This window comes from Anser brachyrhynchus (assembly GCF_964034855.1).
Source record: "Anser brachyrhynchus genome assembly, chromosome: Z".
Classification (NCBI taxonomy): Eukaryota; Metazoa; Chordata; class Aves; order Anseriformes; family Anatidae; genus Anser; species Anser brachyrhynchus.
Genome location: NC_137697.1, coordinates 63,986,010 through 63,997,636, shown reverse-complemented (window position 1 = coordinate 63,997,636; position 11,627 = coordinate 63,986,010). Strand labels below are relative to the sequence as shown.

Sequence of the window (11,627 nt, the reverse complement as noted above, 5' to 3'; positions counted from 1 at the left end):
ATGGCGGACACTGAATTCTTTAAAAACATTACACTGCAACAAACTACACTAAATAAATTGGAAGATTTAACAAAGCACTTCCAGCATCTTAACAACCCCAAAGTTGGTGGGATTCAGGCAAGTGCTCTCGGTCAACCATTGACCCATTTGGAGAGGATGCCATGTCCTTGTGAAACTAAAACTGCCAGAAGCATCACGCCACTGGAGCAAGATGTTGAAACACCTTAGCAGCCAACCCGTCTTCAGAAGTGCTCTCAGAAACCTGCAGCTCACACAGATGTAGTCTACTCTCTCCAGCTCTTCCAGAAAAAGCTATGCATCCATCAGATTCTCTTGTTGTTTTGACTTCAGAGAATCGTACAGAAGAGTAATGTTCTCTGGATGAAAGCCAGAGAAAGGCCAAAATGCCAACAACTGTGTGAAATCTATAATTTCATGCTGTGTTGAACTCCCTGGCTGCCATTACTGCACTTTTTTGCAGAGTTTATTCACCAGCAATGTGCTGGTTTTGTTGTTGTTGTTGAATTTCAATAATACGTTGCTTTTGTAGGAGACATACAGAAAAGAATTAAAAGAAATAAAGGCGCTAATAAGCACCAATTATGCAGTTTATTTTGCAGATTTATTTAGATAAGAGACGATATCAATGTTTTCTTGTCAAACTTTTTAACTTAATGACAGAAGTTGCAGTTTATTCATGAACAGGGCAATGCAGTGTTATATAAGCACTATGACTGGTACCAAATCAGTACCAAAACACTGAAAGACGGTGATGATTACTCAGTCAAAATAAATAAATAGGACTTTTCCATCAAGAATAGTACTGTATAAAGCTTTATTTTTTAAACTGGTTTAAAACACCTCAACGTTGTAGTAAGTTCACTCTCCGGTCCCAGTTATAATATACAGAGGTAATTCTGATTAGCATACATTTAGATTACATCCTGAAAACCCCAAATTCTGTCTTCTTAGAAGGTGCATTTAGTGCTGCGCTGAGACTGAGGCCCAAAACCAGTCTAGTATCAGCTGGATCAATAATTCCATCATCCCACAATCTAGAAAAAAGACAAAAAATAATTAAATTAAATTAACATACACAGCTGGTAGATTTTCAAGTAGGCAAAACTGAAAATGGTTATACTAAATTGCAAGGACTAAAGAGCTAAATTACGCATGAAACCGAGTTAATTCACCTTACCATCAATGCAGTAGACTAGTGTGTATTATTTTGAGTAAATTGTTTTCTAAAACAAAGTATAAATTTTGGATAACGTAGAAAACGACCTTTTCACAAGAAGCTACCTTCTTCTACTAAAAATGCTAAGGACTATGTCCGATCATTATGTATGTCACTCAGATTAGTCAAGCTGCCAGATAAGTGTGCTTCATATGTTTATATTTTTGTCATTAAAAGAGCTAGCTTAATTTTAAGTACTTCCAATATCCATTGTATTTATTTTTTCTGAAGTCCATTTCTAAACAACTCTAAGCTAATACCCTCCTTTTTACTGCCCTGAAGGCGATTAAATTATGAATATGCACTGTGTCAAAACCTCTAAGCACATACCAGATTTGTAGTCCCCAAACTCATAAACACTTGTAAACAACCTCTTCGACGTTATCCAAAAATCAAAGTTCTTGTAGCATCAGTTCTCCACATCTCCATCTTACCCAAAATGAAAACCATGTCAAAACCCCCAGCAGGCCACAAAACTGTAAATATTGTACATCCACTACCTCCTTGGTGATATAGTTAAACAAGATACCACACTGCTCATTGCAACTCAAGTCTTCCTTAAAGAAGCAAACATTTTAGCCAGGGTATGCAAAACACAGGTATAGTACCTTCAGTTAAGACAGTGATGTTCCTCCTCCATCCCATCTTTCCCTAGCGAGACTTTCTTTGCGTCTTTCCAGAACTTACTGCAGTGCTGTCATGTCTACATTTTATTCTTTGTCTTTGGAAAGACTGCTCTACTAATGTGTTTTAAAACTACAAGAAAGAGTCATGGATAGGGCGCTAACACCGTCTCTTCATTAAGAGAATGCACAGACAGCCATTCCTTTCTAATTGAAGCTTCCAGCTTCAAACCCTTTCTTACTGTTTGAAGATTAATCAAAAAAAAAAAAGCAATTAGACAGGAAACAATGTATTTTGCACATTTCTCTCAATACTAAAAGCCTACCCCCAAAAGAAACAGGACTGCAAAATGTGCATAAATACATGCCGATAACCTCGAGGCACCAACAGACAGTTCTGACAGTTTTCTGTCTTTGATATGTGTTGCCATTTATGGTGAAACTAAATTCATCAAATCAGAGAAAAATATTAAATGACTGACGATGTACATTTTTATTTTTGCAAAAACTATATATATCTTTCCTAGGATGCACAAAGTGGAACTGCAATAAAGGACACCTGTAACAAGATGAGGCACAAGGATTCAGTCTCAGCTTAGGTGCATGTTCTCCAGCTACCAGAATAAAAAAGATACCTGACTCAGAAAGAAGGTTCTACTATAAATACAAATTTATCATGGTGCAGCTGCCCATGTACAGGAGACTACTACCCTAAATAGGGCACAAGAGCACAGCTGAAGTACAAAAGGAGAAAGAGGTTTGAAATGGGGAATACATTCCTGTTAATTGGGCAAAATTACCTTATTCTTTGTTGTGACTGAAAACCAAAGTTTGTTTAAGAAATTTTACACCAGAGTGAGGCTCAATGACCAGGCTGACAGGAGTCACGACTAACCCAGAAAGAAGTCTGAAAAAGACAGTACTTCTTCCAAAGGTGAGAAAAAAAAAAAAGTGCTACAGAGCCAAATAACAAATATAAGGTAAAGGTAGCTCTATCTAATTTGTTCTCAGTGTAGGATTTTCTTGTGAATATCTCCTTTCTAGTGGGCTGGACAGCTCCAGCCTTGAACTAGAATATTCTAAGAGCCACGCCTGCACAGAGGTTGTACTAGCAAATTGTGCTGCAGAAAAAAGACAATAATTGTCTGTATCGTATTTTGGATAAAGTGCGTGGTATAACCTCTTGCAGTCTGCTTCCCATGAGTAATTGCTTTTTTAACTGTAGCTTTTAACAGTAAGTTAAAAATTGTTAAAATATTTTGGCATATTTTAACAATACTCCATTGAAAAGAGACTCAGAGCAAGGACTGCTTAACCATACAGTGAAAATAACTGGAAGGGTTTTTTGTTCAAAATAAGAAAGGGACAGAATGTAACTTTGTTCTACTGAGATTTATTTAAGCATTTGTTGAATTTGTTTGTTTTTCCCCAAGCATAGTGGTTATACCTATTTACGTAATCTAGCATGACAGAATGGCAAAGACAAAACATTCCCTACACATTCAACATCATGAAGTATGCATTACCAAACTTTAATGTAAGCTATTTTCCTTCACTTTTCTTGTGTTTTAGATATTAAATTTTGATTAATTTAGTCAGATTAATCTGGGGGAAGGGAGAAGGTCTGTGTTAATAGTGAAAACCAACATAGTTTTTGAGGTCAAATCAATCAGCACTACTTTGCTGTTTTCTTAAGACTAAAAAATTTGACTATAGTAACAATTACAAATATACTGATTTCTATTTTTAAGCAGGTATTTTCTTTTTGGATGTTACAGCTTCATTTGTTCTCCAGTTCAACTTTTTTAATGAACACTCACAGTGAACTTTTTAATTATGAAAACCAATAAAACTAAATTAAGTTATTCTAACTTCTTAGAAGTGTTTAATAAATCTGCTGAGGGTTGAGGAGGGCAGGAACGATCTGAATTAAAACGAATCACCGACTTAATGTGGTTCTTCCCAAGATGCAACTTCCTAGTGACCAATACTTTCACAAACACTTCCAAACATGAAGCACATTTTAATGGCAGATTTGTTTTTTGTAATAACACAATGAAGTTATATTCACAAACACAGATTTCATGCTGCATAAAAGTCAAGCCGCTCTCATATGGCCACCCCTGGTTTCTGCTTCTCTTTGTTTAAAGAAAACTACATTTTCTACTGGGATGTAACATTAATAATTAAACTATCTATTAAAACCCCATTGCTAGAACATGAGTCACATCCACATTTATAAAACATTCATAACAGAAATGCTCTGAGTACAAGAAATGAACAGCCCCCAAAAGGAAAATGCTCATGTAATTTGTTATGATGTAAACTGCTGAAACTCCTTTTAGAAACCTGTAAGCGGATTAATATAGCTCATTAAAATGGGTGCTGCCTAATGACTTTTGTTAATTAAGTCTGCTCAGTGTGAAAGGTTCTAATCAAATAATTGATTAAATTTTGATTAGAAAATACAACTGTGGGGAACAGTATTGACATTCTGTACATGTAACAAGTTGCAATTTATAAGCAAAAATAAAAAAGAAGAGTAAATAAGGAAATTTGCCTTTTTTTCCAAGATCATTAGGATGTTTTCCTTCCTTCTTGGTACTGCTCAAAGCTTGAGTCAAAGCCTAATGAAGTCAACTGGAAGAGCCACATCAATCTCAGAGGATGTTAGAGGTGAGACAAAGTCCCCATAACTTAGGACAGCATGAGGGAGCTTCCAAACTGGCTGCATTCAAGCAGTCATAAAGAAAGCAGGCTTTATCTCCAACTATCATTCCTTTCCTCACAGCAATGCAAAGCTATTTGTTGGAGTTTTCTCCAGCAAACATTTGGTTTGTCTTTTTGGTGGAGGGGCATAGCTAGTGTCCGACAAAACCAAGGCTGTCTGGATCCAGTTTCAAACAGACACCCTGATGTGGCTGACAGTCAACTGTCTGTGTTTTTTGTTTGTTTTGTTTTTTGTTTTGTTTTGGTTTGGTTTTGGTTTGGTTTTGTTTTTTAACTATGCTTGGGATCAGAAAGGAAGTATCCTTTAGGACAAAAGGAACAGATTACTTCTCCCTGACCTACAACAAATGCTTGACAATGAGCAACTGCTGATGTTGGCTGACAAGCAGGTTGGCTCTACGGTGCCAAATCCCTTCCTTCCATACATTACTTGCCACAGGCAGTGTAAACCTGCTTCATGTCAGTGTTTCTGGTTGGGCAGCCTACCCCACAACAATAAAAACTTCTGAGCAATTGGTCTGAGATCTTGCTTCGGGATTAGTGATAAATGAAGGAACAAGATATGCAAGATAGCACTGGCAGTCATGAAATGAAGGCAGAAAACTTAGGAGTATCTACCAATATACCCAAGTACCTCTACCAGAAAGCAGAGAGCAATTAAGAGCTCCTATACAATGCCAACTACACTACTCTGTCCAATGCATGGACAGAGAGAGAGAAATCAACCTGGACTGTCTTGACCTGAGTTAGTCACACACTGCTCTCACAAGCACTCAGTGACAAGGGACATTTTGCTTTCACTGCTTGCAGACAGATGAATCTCAGAGGGATGTCAGCTCTGACATTTGACTTCACATCCCAGCTGGGTTTATTAGCTTGAGCGCAGCATCCCATGAACTCAACCAGACACAATCCAGACCCAAGGTAGGTCTCAGCTAGCCACCTCACATCTGTGCAAGCTACAGGTATAATAGGGAGTATTAACAACCGTGCCTTTTTATATATATATATATATATATATATATATATATATATATATATATATATTAGGAGCCACATCCTTTGCTTAAGTGTACTTCCTAACCCCTGGCAGTTAGGTTATTTATTGAGGTGCCTATGTATTTCCAACATGGCTTTACAAAATGGCAAGACATTCTGGAAACAAACTGGGTCAAAAAGCTGGTCAATAGGGAGCAGAAAGCTGGTATTAAATATTCAAGTTTCATACCTAAAATCACCAAATGTTATTAAAAATTTAGAACCTGACTTTTTAAAATCCTAACCTTAATCTTATGTATGAAACTACTTTGTTGCAGATTAGTAATTTACTGCTCCAAATTGTAGCAATGGTCTGTTGTTTTTTGGGAGGGGACAAGTTTTTGTATCACTGATATACTGAATATATTGAGTGTTAAATAAATCCAATCATTTTCAATCATGAGTACAAAGAGACTGTGACTGTGTTTTCAGTGAGCATATTAAGAAGAGCAAATATTTAAAAAAAATCAGACTATTCATTTCCTCCTTCATGGTAGGGATTCATTTTAAATACAGACAGTTTGACTCATTTTTTAACGTTATTATTTCAGTGGAAAATTCTCCTTAAAATCCAGTTACAAAGGATGACAGCATGTGTTTTGATTTTTCCTTCTTGCCACAGGGAGGAACACAAAGTTTTGCGACAGAGGTCCTAAGCTTGATCTTTAAGGGGGACCAACAGAGATAGCACAAAAGTTTTCAACAGCTGACACCATCTCAGTTTGGGGGAAATCCTATGAAATTTAAACTGATTTAAAGGGTTGGGGAAAAAAAACAAACAACAGCATGCCTACAGAAAGTCCACGTCAATCAAAAATAAGGATTTCACATAAGTATCTTCATTGACTATATGTAAAAAACACAGTAAAAAACACAAACTAATTTAGTAGCTGTGGGGATTGCACATATGCACAAAACCTCAAGAAGCTGAGAACATCCATGATGACCCTCTGCAACATTGCCATGTAGACCTTTGCCAAAAACAGAAACCAAGGAGTGACAAAACAAAAACTCTCCCTACATCCCTGACCTACGTGATATATGCCTGTACCAGTGCAATCTGCCTAAATTGCCATGCTGCATACCCTATTGAGAATACTTAGCCCATCACAGCACCAAACATGGCAAAAGAGCAATAGCTTCTGTTTGATGAAGGCATTCATCTAGTCAGAATACTAAAATGAATATGGATTCTGTAGGTATAATTATTACAGTTAAGTTCATTCCAGTATCCCAACAGAAAAAAAGAGTTAAACTACCATTAATTTTATACCTTTCTTTGGATCATGAGGAACTAACAATTTATATAGGAGGTCACTGATGCTACAATGTTGCTCATGTGTGAGATTTGACAGGCATGAGGTTTAACTTGTATCAAGTCAGATAAAAAAGCTCCCAGCTCCTTCTCTTAGTGGCTTCTGTAAGACATTTACAGAATACCTTGCACCCACCTGTTCATATAATTTCTGCCCATGATGACCCCATCAAAACTTATCATATTCCAAACACATTGTACTCACATTATTTCCCAAATTCCTGCCTTGCAGGTAACAAGACCATCAATAATTCTAATTCAGTCACGCAAACAATATACACAGCAGACACCAAAGGTGCAAACTGGCTACAGAGGCACAGTAAAGTCTTATTATTTTATGCTAATCCTAAAACTAGCAGCTGCGAGCCTATGAAGAATTAGCTTTTGGATACCACAAGCAGAAAAGTTCACAGAATTACTATTACAAACAGGATGAAACTAACCCAGAATAACAATTCAAGGCCAAGAAGCCCCAAACCAGTTTCCACAGGCCACGGTCTGGGATGCCACCTTGCTTCATCAGCCTAACTAGTTCCTGGGCATTGACAATATTCCATAAAACTAAGGAACAAATGCTACAGAGGACTACTGTGGTAGTTTTGGATGACTTGTCAGCATATTCATATATGAATACGCTTCACCCATCAGCTAATGCCCTACCTGAATTCCTATCATTCAGTAGGCATCTACGTGACCCAAGATTTACAAATTGCTTCAGGTATTCCTGAAACTTCTCGTTTACCACTGGCCTCTTCTAGATGTAGAATCCATGCATGCTTCAGTACATTTCAATAGGCTTTAGAAAGGTGACCAGATGCTGCAGTGGACAGAATGATCTAAGACTTATCCAGAACGAAATACACAGAATATAAATTCCATGTTTCGGAAGACCAGTTAAGGATTATCTCCCTACTGTATCATTACTTACAGAACCAGCACAGTAATTCCTGGAAGTGCATGCCTTCTTTTGAAATAGTTTGCACTACAAAGTCTTAGAGACAAGACAGACAAAACATTGGTTTGAAGCTTGTGGTGCTGTATTCCTGCACATCAAACAAAACGTTTGCTCTAGAGTGCTCTGTTCTGCTCTTCTACAACATCAAGATTTAGGTGTCATTGTTATGTCCTGTGATTATAACCAAGTTTTGGAAAAGTCAGTTTTATGTTACCTTGCACTGGAATAATAAGGGTTTCCTTCCTCCTCAAACCTCCTAATGATTGGCTCCTTCAAAGCTGCTTCATCTGCCTCAGATAACTGTAACAAAACAAATAAACAAACATAGATTAAAAAAAAATTATTTTCTTCTGCAACGACAGTAAAACTTTACAAGCAGCATAAAACAAGCAGAAATAGCCTAAATTATCTCTCCAGATTTTTTCCATCTTTTTACCTACAATTATCAATTTAGCAATTTGCTAAATAATTTGCTAAATTATTTTGCTTATAAATTTAATTAGTGGAATTAAAATATCACTTTTCAAAATGGGTGGGTAGGAAAAAGAGTAGAAATATATAGCGAAACAGAAAGTCCTATTGCCATACTTACTCATCTAATTTTTCTGCAGATAATAAACTGAGATTTTATTAATAGACTTAACCAAGTATAAGAATAATTGGGGACTAGATTCCAAAAAATTACTGATGCTACTTTACTGAATAAACCCTGTTCTGACTTGCCTTTGGCAATACTTTTTAATAAAACCAGTCTGTTCTATTCTAGTACTATGTTTCTCTGATCCAGAGTGGTCACTACTGTAATTCAGAAAACTTTCAAGTCTCTAACACACTTTACTGACATTAACTACAATTATTTTTTAATAATTTTTTAATAATAATATTTTTACTTTCTGTGCATCATTCCGACAATCTTAGGGATTTGGGAAGTTGAGACAGAGAGAGATGAGGATCAATATGTTGTATCCATGGAAAGTCAAAATAAAGAGCAGAAAAAAGAACTTCAGAGATAACAAGTACATACTGATTCACTATTCTGAACAACTACTCATGATAAATACAAGCAATTTTAAGACATTACAGTAAAATCACTTCACACAGTACAAACACAAAAACACAGCAGAAAACTGTGTACAGAGAAACTAGAAAAATATTATTAAACAAAATACCACTAACTATTAGTTAAAATGATTAAATGAGTCAAAAACTTTTCCAATCCTCCAAGGGCTTCTCCTATTATAAACCTTGTAACTATCAGTCACTGAATAATTTGAAGATCAGTTTTCTATAAAACTGCCTACTTCAAAAGTAAATGGAAAGACACTTTGTTCTCACGTATTCCTCCTCATACTCCCAAGTGGGTGTGGGGGAGTGGGAGTCCCTTGCTGCTCATCTCAGGCAGAACAAACAATCGTGCAAAAAAAATCCGAAAAGATGATAATATAAGAAATACCTCTCCTTCTAAACAAACACAAGAAATGTCATGAATGACTTTCACATTTAGAAGATGTAATATTTCACAAATATTTCATTTTTGTCAATGTGCTGGGTGGTATTAGGAGAACCATAGCTCACTGGTGTCTTACCCTGTAACATCCTTCCCTGGCTTACAACGTGAGAGCTCCAGTGAAGAAGTAAATTATAGTAACGGTACTGCAAATGAAAGAAGAAAGATGTACCTGTTTTCCCTCCCTTGCCTTTTGGTCCTTTGCTATTGTAGCTAGAACAGTTGCAGCTTGTTCCCCTCCCATCACCGATATGCGAGCATTTGGCCACATATAAAGAAATCTTGGACTGAAAAACACACGTTAAGTATTAAAATTAGACAATGCATAATTTCTTGGTAAAGAACTAATTCTCACTCAGATGCATTTTATGCATGACAGTCTTACAATTCATTGGTTTACAAAGAATGCAAATTAACATTTTCGATGCTTGCAGCATTATGTTTGAAAATACAAATATTCTGCTCATTTCCTATACTCAAGCACCTTAAAAATTAATTTCCCTCGTTCTTGTGTCTCTTCATCTCACAGCCCCCCGGGAACATTTCTCTTTAAAATATCACTAACAACTTCAGTAGTAGCAGGGATCTCGAAAAATAATTTTAAAAAATATTCATGAGTCATGTCCGATGGGTCACAAAAATAAATCCTTAGAAGTTTTGCAAACACTGCTCATAAAATCCAGATTCGTTAAAGTGAATGAAGGCTTTTTTAATTCAAGCCAGGTCTCTTCACATGAATGCAGAATAAAGGACCAGCCCATACCACCTAGTGATTGTTTAGGACTGTTGATTTTCTGACCCAAGAACAATAATGGGAGAAAAGCATGTCAGCAGGTTTACACATTAGAAAATCTCTACTGTCACACATATTATGGTTAATCATGAGCCTAACTGTCTCTACAGGTTTGTATGGTTGTTATTTACTTAAGACCATATTCTATGAGAATTCTTCTGTTTTTCTAAGAGTACAACTTCTGCAAGAATTAAAATAGCTTTTCAGAAAGGTACTTTAAGGTTACAGTATCTTAACTTAGTGCTATGTCCTGTTGTAATTTGAAGTAACACTTACCTGTATGCTCTTCCACACATCCCGTAGTTCCCAGCACCATAAGAACCACCGATAATGACTGTTATCTTAGGTACACTGGCACAAGCTACAGCAGTTACCATCTTGGCACCATCTTTTGCTATCCCTCCAGCTTCATATTCTCTACCAACCATGAAACCTAATGAGTTAAGTGATGAAAAAAAGGGTTAGTAACTTTATACTATCACACTGTGCTGTACTTTCTAATATGCAATACAGAGCACATCCAAAAAAACAAAAGTAAGACAACAAGAACAAATCATCAATAAGGCAAGGCCTTCACAAGCTGCAGCCAGACCGATTCCAGAAGAGGCTGGAGATGTAGATAAAATAAAGCACACAAGATGCTGTCTAAAAGTTACAGCCTTAACAGTTAACAGCAAAGCCTACAGCATAGTGAAACTTCATAATACTGAGCTTACCTGTAATATTCTGCAAAAACACAATGGGAATATTTCTCTGGCAACACAACTGGATGAAATGTGTACCCTGTGGGGAGGAAAAAAAAAGAAGAAGGGGTAAGCCTTTAAGTATTGGATCAGTGAAGCCCTTACTACCAGCATTTAGAAGTATGTGACAGTCTCCTTCCACTGAAGTCCATTGGAATATCTGTATCATAAAGTGCCAGCCAACTTCTCCATCCAAAGTAAGCTGCAAAACATAATTCAACTCTAGCAGAAGTAAGAAAATGCCAAAAATACCAAGTCCAAAGAAAAAATAATATCCTTAAAAAGTATTACTGCTTGTACTGAGAAGTTCAACTGTTTTGACTTGGCCAATATGCAGTTAAAATGTGGCATCTGACAGAGGTTTGTAATACTGTCATGGAACCTGCACAGCTGGTCAGAAAAAAATATCTCCCCATTTTCCTTGTAAAAGAAAATTATTCTTTGAAACTGAGCAAGGCTCGCATACATTATTTGCTCCTGCCCTGTCAATTGCTACAACGTTCCTTCCCCTTTTCTCAGGACATAATCTCCTCTCTACATTTTCAAGGAAAGCCAATTTTTCTAGCAAAGGTAAGAATAGCAGAATCCAACCTTCTGTTTCAACTAGGCATAATCTAAAACAATGTAGTTTCTCAGCTTACTTACACATTGCTGGTATCATAAAAAAAAAAGGGTAAAAAAAGTAT

The 11,627-nt window shown here is 36.5% G+C and overlaps 1 protein-coding gene across 1 annotated transcript in view; it reads right to left on the bottom strand.

Moving 5' to 3' along the window:
* Positions 1 to 818: 818 nt before the first annotated feature.
* Positions 819 to 11,627, bottom strand: part of MCCC2 (methylcrotonyl-CoA carboxylase subunit 2) — a 38,986-nt gene continuing 28,177 nt past the window's right edge. Inside the window, exons 13-17 of the mRNA XM_080574918.1 lie at positions 10,915 to 10,981; positions 10,475 to 10,631; positions 9,578 to 9,692; positions 8,113 to 8,198; positions 819 to 1,055 (exon numbers count right to left, since the gene is read on the bottom strand). Of these exons, the coding sequence (XP_080431044.1) occupies positions 938 to 1,055; positions 8,113 to 8,198; positions 9,578 to 9,692; positions 10,475 to 10,631; positions 10,915 to 10,981 (543 nt within the window). The 3' untranslated portion in view covers positions 819 to 937. The remainder of the gene's footprint in view (positions 1,056 to 8,112; positions 8,199 to 9,577; positions 9,693 to 10,474; positions 10,632 to 10,914; positions 10,982 to 11,627) is intronic.